General features: G+C 38.4%; 1 protein-coding gene across 11 annotated transcripts in view; it reads right to left on the bottom strand.

The window, feature by feature from the left end:
* Nucleotides 1-27,375, bottom strand: part of MAGI2 (membrane associated guanylate kinase, WW and PDZ domain containing 2) — a 757,279-nt gene that overhangs the window by 277,557 nt on the left and 452,347 nt on the right. For all 11 annotated transcript variants that reach the window (XM_086745852.1, XM_086745763.1, XM_086745773.1 and 8 more), the window contains one exon: nucleotides 25,022-25,141. In XM_086745852.1, the coding sequence (XP_086601978.1) occupies nucleotides 25,022-25,141 (120 nt within the window). The remainder of the gene's footprint in view (nucleotides 1-25,021; nucleotides 25,142-27,375) is intronic.

Genomic DNA, 27,375 nt, shown 5'->3' with positions numbered 1-27,375 from the left:
TTTTCATTTTAGCTTAAAATAAGGATTTTTCACTAATTACACTAATCAAAAGCTGCTTAAATCTTGTAAAAAATCTAAATAAACAACACATTCATCATGTAGCACTGAGTCTTATAAAATAAATAAGAATCAGCATTTAAAAACAAAATTACTAATGGAAAAGATTTATTTTGTTCTTAAAGCTGGGTTCCAGAGACATTTAGGATAATAAAATTATTTTCTCAGTCTGCGCTTTGGTTTACTTTCAGTTTCTTGAATGAGAAATTTTCTGCTGCTTCTTTGCAAAAAAAATTCTATACTCCAAAGGATTTTGTAATCAGAAATTAACCCAGAGAGCTAGACGAAATCCTTCCTTTTAAAATTTAATCTGGCTATTCTACTAATACTGTTTACAACATTCTAAATAACCTCTCTTCCTTGCTGACATTTACACATTTCAAATATTTGAGAGCGTGTTTTGTGATCGCGTTTTCATTGTAGGTATATAGATAATTTAATCTTTTTATTATCTCTCTGGACTCGATTAAAAATTAAATTGAATAAACACACAAATACTCTTAGTAATCCGGTAAAATTCCCAATCTATTTTATCCACACCGGTTACAGCTTACTCCTTTCTCTGGATTTGTTTCTCAAATAATATTGTCAACCTTAACTTGAATGCAAACTTTAAACAGCATTCAACAGAAAATCTCCTAACTCACTTTGGCACTTCTAAGATTTTTGCCACAAGTATTTTCAATCATCTTAAGTGCTGGTCATTTTTAACCTAAAGTAACTGAATTGAAAAGTTAGGATAAATCTTCAGAAATTATATCATTACTTTAGTTAACCCTGACATAATTGATAACAAAACTGCTTAACACTAGAGACGTCACTCCCAATACAGGATCCTGAGTTTTGACAGGCTCCTGTAATAATAAAAAATTCTGAGGATATGAAAGTATATGAGAAAATTTATGAGCCCTATTAAGTGTTTGCTGTAGACAGTAAAGACTTTCTCCTAAGCACTTGTGCAAAGATATTTTTTCCCCACTATACTAACAGTCCATACTCATGTGAAGTAAAAGAAACCAAACAATATGCTTATAAAAATGTGTCTTTCTTTTCATTTTACAGTTTCTCAAATTTACTCATTTGTACCACTTGAGTACTTTATGTGGGTAACTAGTTTGTGGATTAGTTCCTTTCAAAATTCGAAACTATGATTAATTATTTTATTTGAACAGAGAGGTCACATGTTCTGGGTTACAATAGGAATAATAATATGCAAAATCCTAAATGGAAAACAATCACAAAATAGCATATTTATGGAAAAATATTCACATTAATTGTTGATGTATCTGCTGAGATCCAAATACTCAGAACACAGAATAAACGGTAAGAAAATCAGTAAAATGAGAGTACAAACAAACAGTGTAGTAGAGTAAAGGGATATTTCGGTTCCCAAAGTAATAAACACTGAAATAGATGTCATATTATTTACTGTATTTGCATTTCTTAACATCATTTATTTCAAACTCACAGACTAAATAGCATGCATTAAGATAATTTTTGATAACTGTCAGTGAAAATATAATTTTAACTGATAACAGAACACAAATCAGAACCTTCTGATTTCGGCTTTTCCAGGTTCACTAACTGACCTGCATGAGTACATCATAACTTTACATAGCATGGTGATTTTGTAAGTGACTTTAAGACAGGAAAATAAAAGCTATAATATCCAAAAGCCAAACATCTAAATCCATCTCATCAGTAATTTTAATGTTTAACTACTTTCTTAGCCTTATGACAGCCATTCCCTGCTGGCAATAAGATGCTTCTAGTCATAGATTTTTCACATTATTTCATGCAGACTGCATTCAGGTTTATTTATCAAGTTATGATAAGTTATATATTAATAAGTTATGTTATATGCTACAAATTTCACATTTATAGTGTTGTTATATGTTTACCAAATATATACTTCATGATCTGATTTCTAAACACTCAAATCTGTTCCTTGTTGGAATGTGCATCGTAAGTGTAGGGCACTTTGAAAACATAAGCATTGATTTTGGAATTAGTATTTTAAACACGTATAGAATAAATGTGAATTATCTCATGATTCTTTTAACATTTTTTATAGAATGTATTGGCTAAATGATGTATGACAACTTTGCCCCAGTAATAAGACGACTGGAGAAAGACACTGTCCATTAACGACTGTAGCTGCTCCAGTACGAAGCCTTATTATACTGGTGATGCAATTGCAAACATTGAACTATAGATATGGAACTCCTGAATGAGATTCCTGTGAATCTCCTGAGAACCAAATCCCACTTGGCCACTCAGTTGTCCAGTTGTGTTCACTAACACAAATTAATTTTCTTTGCAGACTTATAAAATGCATTGTCTTTAAAAAACACCTTTGGTTCTATAACTATGTTATATACATAATTATTTAATTAGCCAGAACTTTAACCAGTTTATTGGATTAAGAAACAGTGACTATGAAATTATGAATGACAATACACAATTTTTTCTAGCTTTAGAGGTGATAAAATATTCAAGAGCTACTCTTCTTAATTATCCAAAACACAACAGATGCTCCTATACCCTCCTGAGAACAGACAGAGGAAGACCACCTAGATTTTTTAGGTTTTTCCTTAAATGTGAAATGACTGAGGACTAACCAGAATTTTTGTCATAGTAACTTGATTGGGAGTGTGAAAAAATATCCTTCACAGCTCCCTCAACTAACATGACTGCATTGGCAAAAGCCCCAGACTGGACATATTTATACCAGCAAAGAACGCCTTTTGTTGGGATAGTTTATCTTATTCAAGGAACCGGTGGGAGTTCTGTCCTTATAAAATCTGTCTTGCTAACATAAGCTTCGTCTCCTCAAGAATGTTTTGCTGATTTGAATATATCAGCAAATATGGTTTAGTGTAAAAAGTCTTTAATTCAATAAACAATACAATTCATCCCTTAATGCTTTTACTGGATAAATTAATTAAAATTAACTTACATTGTAATTATGATTAATGATAGCAAAATACTACCTCATATTCAACCAAAGTTTTAATCAAACTCCTGACATTTTCAAAACTATTGTACGTATCTCAGAATTGTTTCATGTCCTTCAGATATACTACTTTTAATCTTGTCTCTTTATAAGAAAGTTTTTCTAATATTTAAAGTCTTCTCTAGATCTTCTTGTAACCTTCCTGGTTATTTCTATATATCCTCCTTTCTGTATCTTTCCTTTCTTTACTCCCTTGTTTGCCTTTCATTCTGCTGTTGTCATTTCAGCTATTTTAAAAACTATGCTGTTTGGGGGGAAAAAAAGAAGCATGTTTTCCTACTACGGCAAGTTTGATTTGCCTGGAACCTAAAGCAGGAGACAAAGTGCTCAGATACAGCTATCTTTTCACACATGTGTTTGAAATCCTGTTTTATTGCTGTGCTTCAGAAGCAATATTATCTCAGCCTCATTGATGTCTGTTTTACTGAACTTACTGCTATCTTAGTTCATTGCAATTGCAATTCTTGCTCTCCAGTTATAGGTGAAAGATACTCATTGTCAATTATTTACTCATGGTTCAGGTGGGACCATTCAGGAATGTATCTGTTGTGTAAAAATTTATTTAAACACAGATCTTCAAAAAAGCTCATAAATTTTCTAGAGTAAAATATATCATTGCAAAGTATGCCACACAAGTACCAGAAGAGATAGAAAATTGCAGAGTCTAGAAAGTACAGATAATAACAAAAGCAAAAGAAAATATATTTCTTATTAAAAAGTATGAAATAGTAAATGAACTGGTGACAAATGGAATATTTAGTGAATATGATGATGAGTTATTGATTGCATTTATTAAGAAATTGTTTCCATGAAAGCAAAACCATTAACTTCGGAGAAATAAGTTCTTCGGGGATTTCAGATATTTAGCCCGTATGGTTCTTCATAAGGCACTGTTGAAACCTTTTAGTTGGAAGGTGGCTGGGGAAGCTTAAAAGTTGCAAAGGGGTACTTTGCACCAGAAAGCATCACCCCTGAGTAACTAATAAAATAAATGGGTAAGAGAGCTCCTTCAGGAATGACTTATATTTGCTGCAATGAAAAAAAAAAAAACATGAATGTGTCAAAGAAGCAGCCACAAGTCAGTAAATGTGTGCAGGAAAAAGGCAGTGTCAGCAAAGGACAAAATGAACTAATTCTAGCTAAGAGAGAGAAAGGACATGTGCTATACTCGATTTGACTTGCAAATACGATATATCAGGGGACAATTGCTGGCATAAAACAAAGTTATTAATAAGTAATGATAGCTGGTATCCAAGCCCTGATGGAGGTACAAGGAGGCCTAGTGCAGAGTGTAAAGCTTCCAGCCTGCCTCTGTGGGTAGGGAGTCCTTTTCCCAGCCTTTTTGGAGAGGAAGACGGGCAGCCCTGCTGCAAGACCCTGTTCCTCTGAGTAGCAGGCCTGGGTGAAGAGACCAGAGGAACCTGAGCACCATTAACTTGATCTTCCTTTATGCCACAGAACATGAGGCTTTTCTAAATCAATTCTAATGTGAAATAAAGTACAGATGGGATAGCTTTCTGTGTTTGTGTTTGTTTTCTGGAAAAAAAAAAAACAAAACTTGCTGCTGTGATAAGAATAGTTAAGATTCACTTTTTTTGACCTTATATTCAGATTCACCTTTTAGACCTTATATTGTCTACTTAATTTCCATCATCATGCATACATTTGTGGTACCTCAATGTTTTGGTTTCTTCCAGACTAAACATCCCACAATATCCCACCACTCCCAAAGGATATTTAATTTCAATACCACCTTACTTCCTCTAACTTACAATGAGGGTAGTGAAACACTGGAACAAGTTGCCCAGAGAGGTGGTGGATGCCCCATTCCTGGAAACATTCAAGGCCAGGTTGGATGAGGCTCTGAGCAACCTGATCTGGTTGGAGATGTCCCTTCTCCTTGCAGGGGGTTGGACTAGATGGCCTTTAAAGGTCCCTTCCAACCCAAACTATTCTATGATTCTATGATTCTCATTTAATCTATAAATACTTTTTCCCCCCCTTCTTTCCATTTACTTTTTCAGCTTGGTTCCCCTTCTCCCTTCCTGTGATGCTTTGTGATGAGGTCCCAGGTTACATATGGCAAACTTGTTCACATGCTAGTGAGGAGAGTGTTAAGGCAGTGAAGCTGGTGGAGAAAAGATAGTGAGCACTGACAGAAGAGCTGCAGTGAAGTGACAGGTTGATAATTTACACTTTGAGCCCAGAATTTGAAGCATCTCAGTGCCAAAAACATGAGAAAAGAAAATATCAGGAAAGAATAACATCAGAATACATGCACTGATTCTAGGAATACTTAGAAAGTATTTAGGAATAGTTTAGAGATCAACTGAAAAAATTACAACTTAGAATGCAAGGTGGGAGAAATCAGAGAGTAATATGATCGTCACCTCTTTTAGGAGGGTCAAACCTAGATTAAGAAGAAAAATTATTTAAAATGGCCTCAGTGGATACAAACAGTAAGAGTGGATTAATGCTGCGCAAAAGGAAATCTCCAGCCAAGTATCAGGAAGCATTTTCTCACCATGAAGATGTTAGATTACAGAGCTGTCTCCCAAGGGAGGTGGTGGAAGGAGCTTCACTGTATGAGTCATTTAAAATTAGACTGAAACAAAGCACCTGCATGTACCGCAGGCAACACAGCTTAGTTGGCAGGCAGACAATCTCAATGACCTGACAAGTCTTAGCCAGCTCTCCTTTCTATCGTTCCATTTAATTTTAGTCTGTTCATATTAAGGAAAATGAGAAAAAACAGCATTCTGTGAAATGCTCGTATTCATTTCCTCAAGCGACTGCTTACAAATGAAAAATATGTAAATTATCATAAATATTCAGACATCTGATAGGTAAAACTAATGATTAACTGAACTATTCTCTGGTTTGTGTTATTATTTTGGAAGTTGTTTTAAAGCATTTCCCCTTTGCCCCTACCAAAATGAAGAATTTTCCTTGCCAGAAGGTGAGCCAGCCAGGGGTAATCAAATACACAAACAGGATTTAGTTATACCTGGGATTATTATGGTTAGAGTATTTATTTTTGGACTCCTACTGCTTGAAGTATCTATCTTTGCAGACACTCCTTGAGCAATGCCAAAGCAAAAACGGTAGCAGCAGAAAGGAAGATAGTGCTGGTAGAAACCATTCATGTCTGAGCAGCAAGATATCCTAAATTTGCTCCCCTGCATTTTTCAGCTGGTATGGTTCATTTGCTTTTCCTTCAATTCCAGCCATCATAGGCTCAACAGAGAAAGAAGAAGATTTAGCATGAAGTTTTGAAGGTGTTTACAAGAAAAGAACACAGGGAATAAGTAGAGAATTGATTCTTAATCCACTTCTGCTATTGAAATTCACTCTCCTCTTTATTACTCTTCACAGATATTTTCCATGATTGAAAAGGAATTAGCATATCTGTAATTATATGTTGCGGAATGTGGGGGTAAAAAAGTAGAATGGCAAAGAAGAGTTCGGTGTTCTCAAAACAAGGATAACAGGTAACCTTCATTGCAGGAAAGCAGTGTGTGATCTCTTGGACTAGTAGTGAGGATATTTAATGCATTTATCAAATTAAATGTTTGAAGAATAGCAAATAAAATACCGATATTTAGGAAAGAGGAAAAAAATATCCAAGAACACACTGGCCCATTATTCTGACTCAAAGATACACAGGGCTTTAAAACACACTTTGAAGAAGAGATGTGGTAATTTGATCTCTCTGCACTTAGGAGTTTTACTTCGGCCTTTGTATAGAAAGAGACTAAAATAACATAGTTCATTCAGCTTAGCAGAACAATGATGAGGCAGAAGACAAAGATGCTGCAATAATCTTGTAATGGTTTATAAGGAACAAAGGCCAGAAATTAGAAATAATTTTCTATGTAGAAGAGGAGTGATATTCTAGAGAAGTATTTCCATATGAAATAAGGACAAGATATTCTATGATTGTGAGATAGATCTTCATAAGTTTATAACAGCAGAAGGCTGGAGTCCATTTCTCAGCAAGAACCTAATGATGCAGAATGAGGGAGGAGGCTCTTGTGGCCAAAGCACACAGCCAGGAGCATACAATGTGTGCCAACAGGACTGCCAAACGAGAGCTTTAAACTAGGAATTACAGGAGAGATAGAGGTTCCTCAACAAGCAAGTGAGCAAGTTGTGGATGGGGTAGGCAACCTAAAAGCCAGTGGAGAAGGGAACAGAAGGGACAAAGCAACAACAAAACAATGCTGAAGTGGAATCACTTTAAGTATAGGTGTATAAAGAAGGAAGTGCCTATGGAACAATCTTGTGGGGAAACCTATTGAGACTGTTCTGGTGAATGAGCATGCCTGGGTGCCTCTCTGAAATATTTTCATCTAGTGGATGCAGCATGAGGAATCAACAGAAGGAACTAGAGTTCTATGTGCAGTTACAGTAACTGAGCTAATGGAGACATGATGGGATAGCTCACACAACTAGATTTCTGCAATGGTTGCATATAGGCTCTTCTGGAAAGACTGGGAAAGTGAGGGGAACATTTTGACTTTTCTGTGAGACTGCAGCTGGAATGCCTGGACCTCTGCCTGGAGACAATGTATGGGTGCATTGGGTTATTCTTCCCCAGGTGCAAGACTTTGCATTACCTTTTGCTGAAATTAATGAGTTCCCTCTCAGCCTAATTCTCCAGCCTGTCCAGGTTCATCTGAATGACAGCACAAACAGCTAGAGTATCAGCCACTCCCAGCTTTGTATCATCTGCAGACTTGCTGCGAGTGCACTGTCCCATTGTCTGGATCATTAATGAAGATGTTTGAGGAACAGTATTGGCCCCAACATCAGCCCCTGGGGCATCCACCACTAGGGACTTGCCTCCAACTCAACTTTGTACCTCTGATCACAACCCTCTGGACCTGGCTGTTCAGCCAGTTTTCAATCCACCTCACTGTTCACTTACCTAATCCATATTTCGGCAGCTTGTCTATGAGGGTACTGTTAGAAACAATGTCAAAAGCTTTCCTGAAGTCCAGGTAGAAAACATTCACTAACCTCTCCTCATTCACAAAGCTAGTCACTAGATGATCTGAAGAGACCCCTTCCAACCTAAATGATTCTGTGAGTCTGTGATCTTGAGGATGACAGTTTCCTAGACCGTGCCAGACCAGAAGAGGAGATAGACTGTGTCAATCTGTCTGTCAGATAACAGATAGCTACTGTAATGTAAAAATGATTGGCACTGAGTAATATCAGGTTTACTGGTATGAGTAAAACTGAAACCTGACCCCTACCTCTCAGACTTCTTTTGCAATCCTAGGGAATTTTAGAGCTGATTTCCTCTATCGACGAAAATGGTAGCTTGTGTCTGTATCTGTACCCAGCAGACTAAAACCCTGATGCATTTCACTGCCCTCTGTTTGAAGAGACACCAGCCCTGGAGTACAGTGCCTCTTCTGCTAAGGACCTCTTCTGGTATCTTAAACAGGTCTTTAGCTGTATGAGAGTGTCCACCTCATCTACTTAACTCCTTCAGCACGTGCTCTGCAATTTAGTGCACCCGAAGTTAAGAACTGAAATTCTCAATACAGAGAACAGAGAGAACTGAATGTCTCTAGGGGGTGATTAAGAGCATTAAGTGAAATACTTAACGTTACATAGTGTGAATAACCTCTCAATCACATACTGTTTTTCCTGGTGAATTCCTGACTCATTCAAAACAAAAATGTGTAGAATGAAAAAGTTCAGTGAGAAAGATGGGTATTCAGTATTTATTTTTAACTGAATGCTGTGTGTCTTCATAACACGTATCATGTAAACTTGCAGTTGATGAAGTAAAGGTGCTGTGGAGAATTTTTTCATTTCCTAATCAAAAGACACAAAGTATTGGAAGTAGCTGGTTTGTTTTACCTTCCTTTGCCTTTATGAGTTATGTGGAACAGCATCTCTGAAAGTAAATCCTATCTTGCAAACCAACATATTACTGAGCACCCTCAGAATGAGGAGTGGAAAGAATGAGATAAAGCAGCAAAGGAAAGTAATTATTCTGTAAATAGTAGTTCAGCTGCATGAAGATCCCTATAAAAACATATCACTACACTTTACCCAACACTTTTACACATAAAGATTTTAGTTGACAAGCTGAAAAGTTATGGCAATGCTGAAAACAGTGGAAACAGCAGCCTGTAACTAAAACAACAAAACAAACCCCGTCTCCATTTTTATATAAATTTATATACACTAAAAGCATTCTGTAAGAACAATACATTTCTAAGGGGAAAAACCTGTCTTGAAAAATGTACTGTCTATGTAATGCAGGTTTTTTTCCCCAGTCTCGCTTATCTAATCGGATTGCTGCACTTCAATTAAAGGGTCTCTTGAGTTCATACCAGCCAGCACCATTGGAAGACACTACATAAAAGTTAGGCTCTGCAGAAGTCATGTGGCTTTAATGAAAGTAAACACTCCAAACACACACCCTATACACATAAGACAAGGAGCTGATGAAACATTAAATAAACAGAATGATTTTCCTAACACATTATTCTTTAATCTTATGCCTCAAGTGACTCTTTTTTCCCCTGTGTGATTTTCACTGACAAAATCATTACTACCAAGAGTCAAAATCAGTTGAGGATGCAGTAAATCACTCGTAACTGATAAAAACAAAAAAGCATACAGAATTCAGGTAGATACTGCTTAAAGCCAAGAAGGTCACAGATGTAGGCTCTGCTCTAGCTGTTCCAACCTAAGCCTCAATGTAGAAGATAACATCAACTTTTCACCTCACAGCCCCTAAAAAAATATTTCTCCTTCCTTCCACAAGCTTGCACTAAAAAGGGAGGCAAGAGTGCTACTAAGCCATAGTCAACTTAGCCTCCTCATGACACAAAGCATCTCCTGTTGACTGTGTTCCTGTTAGAGGTTTCTACCTTACCCTTGAGCATAATCCCAGTAAGGAAAAGGAAACAGCCCTAACCCTCCTATGGATGGCAAAACAGTATCTTTGCTTTGCCCTCATCAACCAAATGTACTCTCTTCATATCTTGGTTCTTCCCTCAGCTAGAAGAATCCACTCTGACACTGACAATAACCCCTCAATGTGGTGGTTGCAATGAGATAGCAAAGGTTAGGGGCTGATACTACAAAGGCATTGCCAGGTAAGGCTGTGAAGGAATTTGTTAAATAGTGTTACAGGGGGGGAATTCCATCATTTCCATCACTTTGATTTGCTTTCTTTCTCTTTCCAGCTAAAATTCACCACTGAGCATATAATCACGCACATCTTCATACCATCTGTCCCCTTTCATATTTTTTACAATTGAATCAGTCAGAGTTTTAATTTGAATTTTCATCAGTCAAGAGATTTTTATCCTATCTCAGCCAGAGAAGCAGAGGTTTTCCAAAGATAATAACAATTTGTGTAGTGTACAGGAGATTTCATTTCTATTTCTTTTAGCTGCAGTGTTTTTATGCTCAGCAGACTAATATTCAAATACAGATGGGAAAATATGACAGTGAATCGTGTGCTAGGGAGTACCAACACAACTGCTTGCAACCAAAATCACCACAGGGAGGTTAGACAGAATTTTCTCAGAGGGCTCTCAATTATGAAGTTACAACAGCCTGCAGGTTTTGGTTAGGTTGAACTCGTAAAGCAAACTTCTGTCTGACATAGCCCAGGTGTCAGCTCGGTGAGGAGGATCCTGCTTCCCTCGTCACACTTGACCATCTGTAGCAAGTGAAGAGCTTCTCAAAACTGTGGTGGTGCGTGATCTGCTCCACAGCCCGTACCCTCTGCTGTGGGGTCTCTGACAGGCCTCGGGCCTTGCACATACTGGGCAAGGGAGGACGAAATACTTGCACCTTCCCCCTTGTCTCTGTATAAAACTCTTTCAAAACCTTCACTCAGAAAACTGTTAATGGGACATTTTGTGACAGTAAGCAGCCTGTGCAGCCTACTCTAATATAACAAAAAGGTAAAGTAGCTTGCTTCAGAATAATCCTTTTGGAGTAATTATGAACCAGGCTGAATATCATTCTCTAACAGAATACGTTAAAAATGCTGACAGTAATATTGTTCCATACCAGAAGCTGTGCTTTAAAGTTTTTTGGGTGGGAATTAACTCTCCTACTGAAGCTTCTCCATTTATATGTGGCTAAACTAATATATCTTTTGCTAAACTGGGCAAGAAGGCAGCTGTGAGCTACACCATTCCCAGATCTTCCCAGTGAGGAGACCTTCTGCCTGCTTAGAGTGAAAGGACACTGCACTCCAGCAGTAAGACCCATTCAAGTATCACTGTATTCCCCTGCCTTTTAAACACTCATTCCACCAGTTCTGCCTAAGTTACCAGTACCCTTTTATTCATCGCAGCACCTACCTCTTAGAATCATAGAATCATAGAATGGTTAGGGTTGGAAGGGACCTTCAAAGGTCATCTAGTCCAACCCCCCTGCAAGGACCAGGGACATCCCCAACTAGATCAGTTTGCTCAGAGCCTCATCCAGCCTGGCCTTGAACGTTTCCAGAGATGGGGCCTCCACCACCTTTCTGGGCAACCTGTTCCAGTGTTCTATAACTCGCATCGTAAAAATTTTTTTCCTAATTTCTAATCTAAATCTACCCCCCACTATTTTAAAAACATTACCTCTCGTCCTATTGCAACAGGCCCTACTAAACAGCCTTTCCCCATCTTTCTTGTAGGCCCCCTTGAGGTACTGGAGGACCGCTATCAGGTCTCCCCAGAGCCTCCTCTTCTGCAGGCTGAACAGCCCCAACTCTCTCAGCCTGTCCTCACAGGAGAGGTGCTCCAGCCCTTTTATCATCTTCGTGGCCCTCCTCTGGACCTTCTCCAACTGGTCCATGTCCTTCTTGTGTTGGGGGCTCCAGAACTGGACACAGTACTCCAGGTGGGGTCTCACCAGGGCAGAGTAGAGGGGGAGAATCACCTCCCTCGACCTGCTGGCCACGCTCCTCTTGATGCAGCCCAGGATGCGGTTGGCCTTCTGGGCCGCAAGGGCGCACTGCCTGCTCATGTTAAGCTTCTCATCCACCAGCACTCCCAAGTCCTTCTCCTCAGGGCTGCTCTCAATCCATTCACCGCCCAGCCTGTATTTGTGCCTGGGATTGCCATGACTCAGGTGCAGGACCTTGCACTTGGCCTGGTTGAACTTCATGAGGTTGGCACAGGCCCACCTCTCCAGCCTGTCAAGGTCCCTCTGGATGGCATCCCTCCCTTCCAGCGTGTCGACAGCACCACACAACTTGGTGTTATCGGTGAACTTGCTGACGGTGCACTCTATCCCACTGTCCATGTCGCCAACATGTCGCCTTCCTCACTTATTTTCTATACTGGCTCCACCTTCTCACCTGCATAACTCCTTGCTCAACTGAGCATTTGCTTTCACCATTCTTGTTCTTGGTAGCACCAGCTCTTATAAAATCTCTTTGTGTCTCCCTGTTGCTCTTGACATGCCTTCAGGAAGAACTATTTATATGCACAATATGATGTCACCAACAGTATGATTTCACAGAACAGCTGAAGTTGGAAAGGACATCCAGAGGTTATCTCATCCAACCTCCCTGGTCAAGGAGGGTCACCTGGAGAAGGTTGCCCAGGACTACATCCAAACAGCTGTCCCCAAAGATGGAGACTCCACAACCTTTCTGGGCAACCTGTGCCAGTGCGTGGTCACTCTCACAGCAAAAAGGTGTTTTCGAATACTCAGATGGAACCTGTGTTTCTGTTTGGGCCCATTGCCTCTTCAATACCTCTCTTTAACTCTTTCCTCTCTCTCTAAGTGTTCCTATATACAGTCGTGACAGCAATCAAATCACTGGTCCATGGAGACACGCTGCTTGACATTCAGCTGCTTTCCCTGCTGACTACTTTCATCTATTGTCCTTCATCTCATGCTGCAATCATAAATTCCCAAGGGAAAGGGCTCTCTTTTTTTCCTCTGCTTCTGCAGCACCTAGCTAATGGTTCCTGCTCTATGCCTGGGGCTCTCTGACACCATGTAAATACAAATAGCAAAAAGAAATAAGATCAATTTGGTTCTTTCATTTAAAGTTCCTATAATCTCTACGCTTATTAGGGGAGAGTAAAGGACGTAGATGCACAGAACGTAAAGGAAGAAGAACTGCATCATTCTCCTACAATCAACCTCAATGTTTGTGGAAGACCCTGCAGATGTGTTTCTCCATGGACAGAAAGGGTATTTGATTCCCTATCACCAATTTGAAAGTGGCACATCACTATGCAACTTAGAAGGACTTAAAGATTTTTTTTTTTTAAATTGTAAATTTTTCTCCTGGAGTCCTGAATTCAGTGATAGAGTACATAACATAATTTGGGAGTAAACTAAGATAAAAGCAAGATTTTTGTCTTTGCATTCCTCTAAACTTCAGCAGCCTTGAGGATGCTCTAAACTAGGTCAGATGTCAACATGCCGTGGTCATGGCTAAGTCACATCCTATCTCTTTCTGGTGATGACTGAGGGAGCTTAGACTTACATTTAATTGAGTCTGGAAAGATAAATCTAAATCCTGAAAAGCCACGCAGTTTGAAGATGCTGTGGCACCTGTCCTGCACCACTTTCAGTGCTGGTGCACTGAATATATTGCATTTTCCTTACGCTACTGTAGGTTTCTTCTGCATCACTAGGACCCTTTAAAGCTTATTCTATATTCTTGGCTATTTTTTAAATGTATAAATGACATAAAATAACTGTAGATGTAGGTCATCAACTGGGCTATTTCATTCCCTACCAGCATATTTGACCTTTACTTCTGATTATATCTCCGTTACTTTTACTGGAAATATAAGAGGAGCCTTCCATTGGCAAAAAAAAAAAAAAAAAACAACCAAACTGTAGACCTATTTACTCTTTCATTTACACAAGGTAAAACATAGAGTAATTATTTTTTAAGACAGTGCAAACCCAATATACAGATTTCCCTATACTTGAAAAGTTTTGTTTGTTTTTAATATCTTTAGAGTTTTTTGTTTTGTTTTGTTTTGTTTTTAATCAGAAAATGCCTTGCTTTGAAACACAAACACTTCTTTTAGTGCTTGGGTTTTGTTGGTCTTTTATCTTGTTTTAATTAGCTCACTTGGGAAGTAATGTAACTATTGCAGAAAAAGCTGTATCAGTAGCTGAATTCTTTTTTTTTCAATTAACCATACAAATCCAGGCCCTCTTCCCACACTTATACTGCATTATTCTACACTTGGCACAACCTGCTTCTGTCATTGTCCTTGATTATTTTAAGGTCATCTTGACAGGAAGCAGCCCATTCCCTTGTTTTGTGCTGGCAGGCAGCAAGATGCACACTTTTATTCACCTGTTTGGAGTCCAGAGCAGCCATGACCAGGGTTGCGTGCAGTACTGCAAAGTCCTAGAATACCGAATACCTTGCTATTGAAACAGAGTAAACAAAGTGAGGTTTCAAAAAACCACAACTCCTCCCAAGGCCATAAAAAGGAATTGTTTATGTCTTGCTGCAAAGCAATTTCTGCTGAAAGAATAGGAAGAGAGAAACTACAGTCCAATACTTGCTAGTATAGAGAAGCCTTATCCTGGTTTTATGGAACATTATGCAAACAAGGGAAGAGTCTAATGCTTGGGTTTGCTCCCAGGGAACTCCTCACTATAGGTGTGTCAAGAAGGTAGAAACACAGACAGGCAACCAAGAAGAAACAGATAAATGTTTCCTGGACATGCAGGGCAGAATTAGGAAAGTCAAAGAACAGCTAGAGTTGAAATTATGAAGGACATCAAGGGCAATAGGAAAGGTTTCTACAGCCACAGCAGCAACAAAAGGAAGATAGGGGAGAACATGAGCCTGCTGCCCCAGGTGGTAGGTGATCAAGTGATGGGGAGCCTGGAAAAGGCTCCCTCAGTGAAGAACTCAACGTCTTCACTTCCTCACCCTTTACTGACAAGGTCTGCTGCTCGGTCCCAGGCCTTTCAGGTCTTTCCTTCATAGCAAAGACTGGCAGAGACAGATACTACCTATGGCACCGAAAGATCAAATTAAGTACTAATTATGTAATCTGAACATATGCAAGTCCATAGATCTGGATAGAATGCATCTGAAGGTGCTAGGAAGCTGGCTTGATGTTATTTTAGGACCATTCTCTATCACTTTTAAAAAGCTGTGATGATTAAGGGAGCAAAGGCTAGAGAAGGTAATTGTTAAAACTATCTTCAAAAAAGGCAAGAAGGATTTAGGGAATGTACTCAGAAAAAAAAAATCATTTGACATATAGGAAGATGTTAACAGGAAAGTATTACAGAAGCTTCAGTATACCTTGACTTCAGAAAATAAAACTGCTTCAATGTTCTTGAAAGTTCTGAGGCTGATAAAATGGAAAGACTTGTAGCAATGGGGATTTTCTCCATGTGCTTTAGGAAGAACCTCCCAAACAATGTTTGGACTGCACTTTTTTGGTATTTAGCAGAATATTGCTTGCTACAGGAAGGTGATCATTTCTCGTCTGAAGCCAAATAATGAGAAATATCACAAATACAAATGGGTAGTATCCAAGAGGATATAAAATCCAGAAAAACTTCATAAAGACATAGTAACATTATAATTGCATGTAAACTGAATATGATATAACAAACATTTTTCTTCCCAGTAACATTAGAAAATGGACATCTCTGTAACTGAGCAATTTAGCTAAACATTTCTCCAGAGCAATGACACATCGTTATGATTTGTAATTTCAGATGTTAAATTTTTTAACATCTTTTGGAATAACTATAGACTTAGTGCCTTATCAGTGCGATAGCCTGATAGCTCGGGCTGTACGGAGCTTGACAATGTTTTTCTAATATAGTCTGCATTTAAACTAAAACAGCACGATACCCACTGCAGTCGAAGTTCAGTTAGAAACATATCTGAAATGCGCACATCAACTGTTTGTGATCTATTTTACAAAAAAATTCCCACATTCAAAACCTAATGTGTCACACAGACAGTACTAATAAATACCATACTGAAGTAGACAATACTATACTACAGCCTTTAATTAATCCCTCTACTAGTGCAGGAATATTTCTACTAAATCACATCAGTATGAGAAAATTTTTTCTCAATATTAAATCCAAATGTTCACCTTTTCCAGATACATCACATTAACCCTGGTTACTTATTTGACCACTTTTGAATTATCTTTATTCATGCATTGGGTTCACACATTTTAATTTCTCAGAGCTTCTCAGTCATTACTGAACAAAGCTCTATCTGATGAGTTCTCTAAATTTATTCCCTATAAATCTCCTAGTAATTTGCATTACTTTTGTCTGGACACTTCAGTTTGTTAATACTTTTCTGGTAGTGACTGCACAGAATTGTAAAGAATAGGGCAGGTCTTGGGCTGAGCTGACACAGTCAACCCAGCTCAGAAAAAAGCACAAAGGCAAAGGTCATTTCTTGATTTCTCTGCAGCCGAGATCCTCTTAGTGCTGATCCAGTTTTGATATAACTCAAAGCACATTGACAGTCATTTCAGTGATCCTGTTTGACCAGTAAGGGTTTCTGGAGCACACAGACCGATATAATATGTGCACTGTGGCACCTGGTCCTGCTTTACATCCTAGGAACATGTATGAGCAAAGGAAAGTCTTGTGTGCATAAGGAACATATATTCATCTGATTTCCTTAGGTAAATTACCAGATGATGTAATTTAAAGCAACCCTGCGCTGACAACATGTTGCTGTTTGTAGTAGCCACAGAATCTCAACAGAACACAAATTAGATTAATTGAATGTCCATGCACACTTCTGCTGAGCTGTGCAGCACTAGCCATCATAATTATGGGTTCTACCAAGCCCTATGTGACAGTGGCCAGTCTCTGACTTTGTGTCTGACACAAGTGGTTGAAAGAAGCACTGCACATTGACTTAGGAAGAGCACCAACCAGCACCCTGGGATGGTCAGGAACACTGATTTGGCCACCTAGCACCCTCTACTTAGACAGAAGAGCTGTCTGGAAGGCCAAGCAGGGAGTTCAGTCTAGCAGCTGACTGCATCAGAGCTCAGTCAAGTGCAACTCAATCACAGCCTACTCAACCCATGCACAGATCAAGTCTATCCATGGCCATCCTCGGTACAACCCTCTACTAGACAGGGGATGTGAGCAGAAAGATGCTCCTGGAGAGAAAGACAATTGTAATGATGGTTCATTTTCTTTCAGCTGAACCCTGTTAGAAGTCGTGGGGAAGTCAATGAGACTTCCTGAGGCTGAGAGGAAATAGCCTCAAGTTGCAACAGGGGAGGTTTAGATTGGATATTAGGAAAAATTTCTTTACTGAAAGAGTGGTCAGGCACTGGAACAGGCTGCCCAAGGAAGCGGTGGAGTCACCATCCCTGGAGGTGTTTGAAAGACATGTAGATGTGGTGCTTAGGGACATCAACCACTTCCCTGGGCAGCCTGCTCTAATGCTTGATAACCCTTTCAGTGAAGAAATTTTACCTAATATCCAATCTAAACCTCCCCTGGCTCAACTTCAGGCCATTTCCTCTCATCCTGTCACTTTCTACTTGTGAAAAAAGATCAACATCCACCTCAGTAAAACCTCCTTTCAGGTAGTTGTGGAGGCCAGTCATGCTACATTACCATAAGCATCTGGATTTCATCTTTTCTTATTGCTTGTGTTCTTGCAGTAGGCCTAAATTGACCATATCATCAATATTTCTCAAAGAACAGTATTTGCCTATTGATACAGCCTGCAGCCTCAGGTATCTGTAAGCTTTGCCCAGCCAGCAGCTTGGTTGCAGTGTCACCATTCTGCTATGGAGGATGATGACCTGCTGTGGGACCCATATGGGGAAGAGAACCCTCTGACCGTAAGCCTTGTTGCAGAAAAGGGAGAAGAGCCCATGCTGCAGGAGTGAGAGGACCACAGCAGGACTACGGACTCTACACCCTCACCTGATAGCCATGGCAGCAGAAGGCAAGCAGCATCACTCGCAAAACAGTTAGTGTTTTGATGTCACCAGTGTTCCTGTCTCTGGATGCCACCAAAGACAGAGGCGTGACTTCCCTAGATAGAAGCAACCACACACCAGGCATACCAACTATTAAAATAATGAGCATTTATACAGCCTCCAATTCAGAACAGAGCGGAAGGATACATTCTGTGGCACTAATAATTTCAGAAAGTTTAAAAAGGCACTGTAGAAGTTATGAAAGTTGTCCTTTATATTGCAGTATGATAATTTTTAACAGTAGCTGGTTTTCATGAACAAAGGAAATAATATTTATTCAATTTTGATTCTTTCCTTATTAATTCCCTGACATATTGACAAAATACTTAAATAAACTTAAAAAAAAAGAAGTAAATGTGTTACTTTATGCCTTAAAATGCATTAACAAATGTAGACAGGATTCCTTATACATGTTCATATATGCACTGGCATTACATTTATGAGTCTCAGAGCATTTACTTTTTGAGCACTATGCTTCCCACTTTACTTTTTAGGAAAAAAAAATCATTAATTCTTTGCATTTTGTATTTAATGACAAGATTCAACTCCCTCCTCTGCCCCATAGGTAAGGAAGGAAACACAACAAAGCCCATAAAATCTTACTAATATAGAACAGGTACAAGAACTCAATCCGACCATGAAGTGACTGACTGTATTAAAGATTTCTCCTCTGATTTTTTGGCCTAAATGTTGATATATCCACATTTATATGTTCTGTCAATACAATGTTAAGAAGTGGACAACATATTGATATGATATCTACACTTCAAGAGGCACTTTCAACAGGAATGTCATCTTTACTATAAACTATCTAATTTCATTCATCTGTGCCCTTGAAACCACTTTCTGCTGTTAGAAGATGTGGCTTTTGAAGGACTACTTCTATATACATCTATATACATCTACCCTCATGTTTCCTTTTTTTTTTTTTCCATTTTAAATAGAATATTTCATTAATTATTGTGTTTAGGTCTTAGGAGATTAGTGTTTTATCATCTTTATTTTGATTAATTTCCTTGGTATCCCTCTGCTGTAGAGTGCCCAGGATGTCCTGCTCACAAGGGAATGCTGCATACAGTAAGTGGGTGCAATTTTGAATTCCTCACAATTTTTTTACGTGGAAGAATGGAATCAAAACTACTGGAATCAAACAGCACCTCTTTATAAAACCATTGTCACCACAATGTAGTAATTAAAAAATCCATTGCCTATGGAGCAATCCTTAACTCATATTTTAAATTACAGAGAGTAAAATGAAATGTTAATTGAAAATGCATTAGCTGAACAGAAGGGTTTAGACTGTTTAGAAGGTTTTAGGCTAAATTTGACTTGAGAACTGGAATGAAAGCCTATGCAAAACTTAATGTCTTCTTGAGTGTGAGGACTCTCCAGGTGAATGGAATCAGAGTACCTCCCAGTGTTGCTTATGTGCCAGCATGTGGGAAGAGTCACAGGCAAGACCTCAGCTTCAACCCACATTCACTTTCCCATGGGAGCTCATCATAATGGTGACTCAACTGAAAACATGTAAGCTGACCTGTTAAAACTGTTCCTAAAACAACTGTAAGTTTTGTGTTCTCAAATAAACAAGTAATACAGAACACTAAGGTTTTATGGATGGGATATATTCAACCTGTTTTTTAAAGACTTAATAATTACAGAATTCTGGAATATTAAGGAAATTCCAGCTAACATTCAGCCTTTTGCCAAATAATACTCCATCAGTAAAAAGAATCTGGGTGAAATTATGTCTCCATTTAAGCCAGCTGGAATTTTACCATGGACTTCAGTGGGGCCAAGAGAAATTCACAATCACATAAGTGGTTAAATAGCTTCAGTGAGCTTTGAATTCTAACTAGTGAATGAATTTGAGATAATTCCAAACAGTCAAACAAATAAGAAGGACATGGACCTGTTGGAGTGGGTCCAGAGGAGGCCAGGAAGATGACCAGAGGGCTGAAGTAACTCTCCTATGAGGACAGGCTGAGAGAGTTGGGGCTGTTCAGTCTGGAGAAGAGAAGGCTCCGGGGAGACCTTATAGCCACCTTTCAATACTTAAAGGGGGCATGGAGAGGCAAGGAGGCAAGGAGGCAAGTCACCTCTCCAGAAAGCTGGAGAGGGACTTTTGACCAGAGCAGGTAGTGACAGGACAAGGGATAATGGCTTTAAACTGAAATAGGGTAGATTTAGATTAGATATAAACAAGAGATTCTTTACTATGAGGGTGGTGAGGCACTGGAACAGGTTGTCTAGAGAAGTTGTGGATGCCCCATCCTGGAAATGTTCAAGGCCAGGCTGGGTGGAGCTTTCAGTGACCTGGTTGAGTGGAAGGTGTCCCTGCCCATGACAGGGATGCTGGAACTAGATGATCTTTAAGGTCCCTTCCAACCCAAACCATTCTATGATAAAAATGTATTTTTGTCAAAATTAATGGCACAATAACTAAAATGATTGCTTCTCATGGGATAAATTAAGGACTATTCTTATATTAATAGTAAATGAGATGTCTTTTATAAAACTACTGTTATGGAGCTCTTCTGAGTCAAAAATTTGATAGAAAAAATAGAGTTCTACTTAGTACATTATTCATAGGTGTACTGGTTGAATTAACTTTTTTTTTCATAATTTTTCCACATCATGACAGTTATGAACAAGCTTTTCTATGTCTTCATTTCTTACGGATTTCCACACTGCTAAAAAAACCCTCTTGTTTTTGTGTATCTGAAATGCATTTATATCCTTATGGGTTATCAACAAACATGTTTCTTTTTCTTACAGTACTTATATATTGAACAATTCTTATTTCTGGTACTGCTACTGCATGTTACTTTTAAAAGGCAATTCTACCCATAGCATGCATTACTCTTACACTCTTACATTATTAATACCTCATAATGATGTCTTACCATAACCTTCAATCATGTACCTTAACATAACCGAGTTTTGGAAATAATATTGAGCTGTTACAGTTGTGTTTATGAGCATTGGCATTCTTAACCAATACACATTTCAAGTACATTTTCAGTCTATTGATACGCTGCACTGGCTAAGAAAATTTGCTGATCTAACAGGGACATGGGAACAGCCTTTGAAGTCAGTGATCCGTGAAGTCTTCATACAAGTTTTGACGTATCAGAGAGATGATAGTATACTGAGCCAAGCCTCCTATTGGAGAAGTCATAAAAGACAGCGCATACATATACACAGAACTTGTCTGTTCATCACAGCTTTGTTATTCTGCACTTTATAGATTTGCACATATTGTAGCAATTCAAAAACTATCTATGAACTTCATTCCAGAAACTGGAAAAGGAATGTGGATTATTTTGCTGGGGCACATCCTCCTATATGACGTGAGTCTCCATAACAGAGGCAGGTGGCTTCTACTCTGCAGAGGAACATTTCTTCCCCTGGTACGGAACTATTGTTATTTTACCTTACCCCAATATCTGTGCTGGAAACAAGTTTTATCTCCAATGAAATTTTAATTCTGGGCCAAATCAGAATTCCTTTAATCAGTACAGTAAATCAGAATTCTGCTAAAAAGAAACTAAGTGAAACCTTTAGGATTTGGCTGTGCTATTATACAAAGACCTCTAAATAAATGATTTTGCTGTGCTTCAGGCAAATAGTCTCTGCCCCAAATAGCAATGCTTTGGTGGAATTCACTGAAATTTTACTACAAATTCAGAACTCTATGAGAATCTCACTGAACTTAATGTGACTTGGACTGTTAATATGCCTGAGAGTGGAAGTGAGCCTTGTATTCTTCTTTCTCTCATTCTACATTGAGTAGTGCCACCTCGATTGCTGTGGAACTTTACCACAGGTAAGCTACAAAACATACACCAACTGTTTATGTGCCATTATATACATTTAAGATAATTAATATCTATAAAAATGGCTTCCAGCAGTTGCTCAAAAAGGCATAGATAGAAAATATCCAAATAGTAATGGATTTGGTTCTACTAAAACTAAACGTTTTCATATTTGCAAAACTGTTAAAACCAGAGATTTGTAGAATTTTTACTATGAACACACTGTTGCTTTTCTACAACACTTCGGAATACTACAGTCATTCACAGTTGTCACAAAAATGGTAGACAAAGAAAGGCATATTGAAAGCCTAAATAGTAAGGAGGTCACAGAGCACCCTATTGTTAATTCTGAAGCTTTTATGACTTAAAAATATATTTTAGGACTCAAAAAATAATGTGTGCTTAAAAAAAAAGAAATATAGAACTATACTTTTCTAAGAATATATACTCGTTTCACTTTTAGATTATAGTCTGTCCAGGTTGGAGTTAAAACCATATGCTTGCACTAGAAGAAAAAGTTTCTGATTTCTTTCACTGATTTTCTCATGACCCCCCTCCCAACAATACTGAATATTATAACGAACACTACAAAGACTCAGTGTCAGGTAAATCTCCGCTTGGCCTCCTTCTCCTCTGTTTTATCTGGATGTTTCTAATTCTCTTTGGAATTCATACAGTAGAAGGTAAATTGATGGAATCAACCCTTCTAGTCAAGAAGTGGTGAAAAACAAGACATGTACACAGGGTCTGTCTTTTTGTCTCAAATAAATAAGAAATCCCTTCTTTAAAATGTTTTTCTGATAGACACAAACTAGTACATAGTGGCGTGGTTAGACAATCAGCAGAAACCAACTCAGCTAAACTATAGAAACTTAACTAAATACAGAATGATTTTTTCAAGACCAAAAAAAAAAAAGAAATAATAAATAAATCTGCAAACCAATCTATTAACATTGAGAATCATTGAAAAGAAGGCTGATTTATTTCAGAGGCCTGATAACCAGTGTTGATAAGGAGAGAAAATTCATCTCCCAGAACATGCACACTCACGTAAGTTGCTTGATCTGTGGGAGGATTAAAAAATCATCTTCTCTTAGAAGGAATTGAAAATTTCTTTACTCTGGTTGGTACAATTGTCACCAGTAAACTTAATCACTGAAGACTTAATATGCTCAGGAAAATTTGTGATGAAATATTTAGCAAAATCCTTCCCTGAGGAAGGTACTACAGTCATAAGAAATTAATCAGGAAACAGGGTCTGTAAATTGTAAGGACATGTCCTGAAGTCTTTGTATGGGAAGAGGCGAAACAGTGTCTGTAAACTAGGTATATTTTCTAATGTGTTCCCTATTATTTACCATAATACATAGACAAATAACATATTATCTATTATTTGTCAGAATGCACATTTGGTGATTGGGAAACCTGGGAATCAAAGACAGGATTCACACAGAAATTGTTCTGCTGAGTTTATTTTGTTTTGCATTTGGTTTCTGACTTCTTGGCTTCAGTGAACTTGTCATCTGTGATCAGCGAACAATGTGACAGACATTGCATAGTCACGACTTTAGACCTCTCTTCAGCTAGATCCTCAGCCTGATTAAGGAGTTACGCAGACTTCCCCAACCAGTATTTCACCTTGCTGTCCACTCAGCTCTAGTAGCTGGTATTAAAAGACACCTCTCAGTACCCCTCGAGGGACAGAAGAGCACTGTGAATTAATTTAACCTAGCAGTTCAATCTCTAAAAACTTGCTACAAACTAATGAAATTACATGGTCAAGTAATGACAGACTTGTGCTACACTTAAGCTCCTGTAATGTTAGTTTCAAACATCTAAGGTAACAGAAAGATACTGCAAGAAAGGCTTGTTATTTAATGCATCTCTGAGAAATGTAAAATTGTAGTGTTGCATTAATGTTTAGGTAACTTCTACCATTAGGTGTCAGACAGTGGGGAAAATGTAGAAAAGGAAAAGACGATATATTTTCCTTTATTTGACCTTCTTTAATGGAAATCTTTGTAATAAGTTCTGTATTTATATAACTCTTTATGAAAATTTATTTACTTTCCAATGGGTACCTTGTGCTGATTAGATGAGAAAGAATTACCTTCTTTCCTGCTATTTATAACACAGCTAATGATTTTCTTTGGGGTGAATAGCTTCTTATTTATCTTCAGATGCTTTCCTTGGCAGGGACAAAGTCAGGACAAAAAGGTCTTCATTGCTTTTTTTTGCTACAAGGTAAAAATATGAGGCTGCTTCCTGTAACCAGTTCTACTCACCCAGGTATTCTCATAGGTATGGGTCATATTTTTCATACAAAGGGCATTCCCTGTCATTTTGAAGATTACAGTAAAAAGACCTATCCTTTACTCGACTATCTTAAATACCAGCGTATTTCTAAGGAGCATCTGGTTTAAAATTCTAAAATAATATAGCATTATGGTGGTTTTATTAAAATGCCCTGCTATGTAACTGCCCTTCCATTTATAGTTGTTTCACTTTCAGGACAGCTGTGTTTTGGAAAAGGTTTAAAATCAGATGAATCATCAGTTCTCCTGGGAAGCACTGTTCTGCAATATGCTGCTGGCTCTTTGCCCCATATGCAGACACTTTCTAATACAGTCATTAGGACAGCTCCTACCTCTCTGCCATATTACAAAAATAATGAGTTCTTTTCAATAACTTTACAAAGCCCGTAAGACATGACAGAAAATTCTTCCTGTTTTACTTAAATAGTGAGGTTTCAACCTCTGATATAGATTAGTATTTGAAGGATCACACATGCAAAGGAAAAGTGTCAGCCTTACAACTGATTTCTGCTCTAGAGTTTGTTTGTCCTACATTTGAAAAGCAGTTGTTTGCTGAAATTTTGTGGAAATCTCCTCAAGTATTTGGTAAAGTGTTTCTTTCCTGTAAGTGCAATGTATTATCCTGTTTCTCTTAATGAGTATAATATACTAAAATTACAATGAACCCATCTGCATTTAGCTTTTACACATGAAAATATTTTCCTAATTGCCATATGGCTCTTCACAAATTTCTGGTAACAGTAACAATGACACATTTGTAATGGGATGTCCCAGTGCGATTCCATCAAAAAAAAAAAGCATAATGGAAACATGAGACAGATTGAGCAGTAAAAGTGTGCTTACCTTCATATGTTCCACTTTCTAGGAGAGCGCCACTTTTCTCCAATTCCATAAAATCTTCAACAGTGATGAAAATGTAGTCCACACCAGGGACTTCCCCCTCCTTATGTGGCCTTGTGGTGCCTATTAATAAGACGAAAGACACACTGTCAAGCACATGACCTAAATGTAGAATTACCTTTTTGAAAGTTTTGGAAAATTTACAAAGTAAACTCTTTATACAACACATTATATAGCACATCCTCCTTTTGAGGATGTCTTTCAAAATAATATAGCTACATTTGTTGAGGCTGACAGAGGTATATGAGATGCATGTTTAAGATCATGTCAGATGTTCTTTGGATCCATATTATTTATTCTCACTAATGAAAATATATCATACTGCTATTCTTTTCATGTTACTAGAAAGACCCTCAGTGACACCAGGCATTCAGAGGTAACAAAAATCCTTGATGTGTATTTTCTACAGTTTCAAAGTCTTGTCTACAATTAATCTGCTTTTGCACATTTATTTAAAACACAAAATAACAAATCATTAAGAAAATCTGTAAGAGTTATGTTCACATTGCTTCTAACAATGCCATAAGTGGACTTGATAAATGGTTAGGCTTAGGGGACTGAGTGATTCAAATCACCTGCTAACCATGCTGTCAAACTGCAAAGATGCTTATATTTAGTTATTGCCTCTATTGTCATTTCAGTATGACAGAACTGCGTAAATGCTGACAGACAATATTTCATACATGCTAAGAAATGACTTGACTTAGCTAGCAGAAGTTGAGATGTTAGCAGGGAAGCATCTGAATTTGACCTAATTTCCTAATGGTCCAGTTTATTGTGGTCAGGCTATCCCTGCTTTGATTGAAACCACTAAGTCTTAAAGCTCCATTTTGAAATGGGAGAGTTTTAGGTCCTCCTTAGTGTCAGAGTGTTTGAAACATCTTAATCAATCTTTATCAATACTGTAGTGATTACACCCACAGGGTTTGGTTTGAAGACTGTTGACACTGGGAAGTGGCTAGAAACCAGATCTCCCACTTCCTGGACAAATGTTTAACATTATGATGTTGAGCAAAAGACGCTGTCTCTTCCTTAGTTATTAATCCACCACCTTAAACACTATATCGTGACTTTCATATTATGCAGTCCTGATTCAGACATCTGTTCTGCTTAGCTAACATAAAGTCTATTTCATATACTTTTTGATGTCTGTTATTCAGACATCTTAATTTAAACCACTTGAATAATTTTCTGTGAGACTTATCATGAGATTAAGAAAACTAGGTGTGATTGCCTACATTTCTGCCATGTGTGTAAACTATTACAATTAATAGAAATCTCATCAGTGGTGGAAGGAAGAGAGCTATTCAGCTGCCTACTTGCTGAGAGCTCAATTCAGTTGGCTGTACATAGGTCTCTGCGGGATGCCTCAGATACATGAGGCTACAGATATGCAAAGGACAAAATACCCCTGGAATTGCCCTAAATGCACAAAATTATCATTCGTACGGCCCAAAATTCAGCTTTCTTAATCTTATACTGAATCCGACTCTATAGCTAGATCTAATGGAGACCTCTGTGCTATGAAGAGCACATTAGAAGTGCAAAGTTCTCTTGGTGACAGTGATGGGACTCCGATGCCCTCAGTGATTCCTACTTGCCAGTGCTCAGCTTTGCCAAAGCACTGAATACCCTTCAGAGCTGCCCAAACTCCTTGCTGTCATTGGAGACACAGAGACATAAGGATGCCTTAGTTGGGTTATCTGGACTGCTTGTCATAGGCACCTTTCATAGAATCATAGAATCATAGAATCATAGAATCATAGAATGATAGAATGGTTAGGGTTGGAAGGGACCTTCAAAGGTCATCTAGTCCAACCCCCCTGCAAGGAGCAGGGACATCCCCAACTAGATCACGTTGCTCAGAGCCTCATCCAGCCTGGCCTTGAATGTTTCCAGGGATGGGGCCTCCACCACCTTTCTGGGCAACCTGTTCCAGTGTTCTATAACTTGCATCGTAAAAAATTTTTTCCTAATTTCTAATCTAAATCTACCCCCCTCTATTTTAAAAACATTACCCCTCGTCCTATTGCAACAGGCCCTACTAAACAGCCTTTCCCCATCTTTCTTGTAGGCCCCCTTGAGGTACTGGAAGGCTGCTATCAGGTCTCCCCGGAGCCTCCTCTTCTGCAGGCTGAACAGCCCCAACTCTCTCAGCCTGTCCTCACAGGATAGGTGCTCCAGCCCTTTTATCATCTTCGTGGCCCTCCTCTGGACCCTCTTCAGCTGGTCCATGTCCTTCTTGTGCTGGGGTCTCCAGAACTGAACACAGTACTCCAGGTGGGGTCTCACCAGGG

Source organism: Chlamydotis macqueenii, chromosome 1 (assembly GCF_036417535.1).
Source record: "Chlamydotis macqueenii isolate bChlMac1 chromosome 1, bChlMac1.mat, whole genome shotgun sequence".
In the NCBI taxonomy this organism is placed as follows: Eukaryota; Metazoa; Chordata; class Aves; order Otidiformes; family Otididae; genus Chlamydotis; species Chlamydotis macqueenii.
The sequence above is the reverse complement of the archived record's forward strand: the minus strand, read 5'-3'. Positions and strand labels throughout refer to the sequence as shown.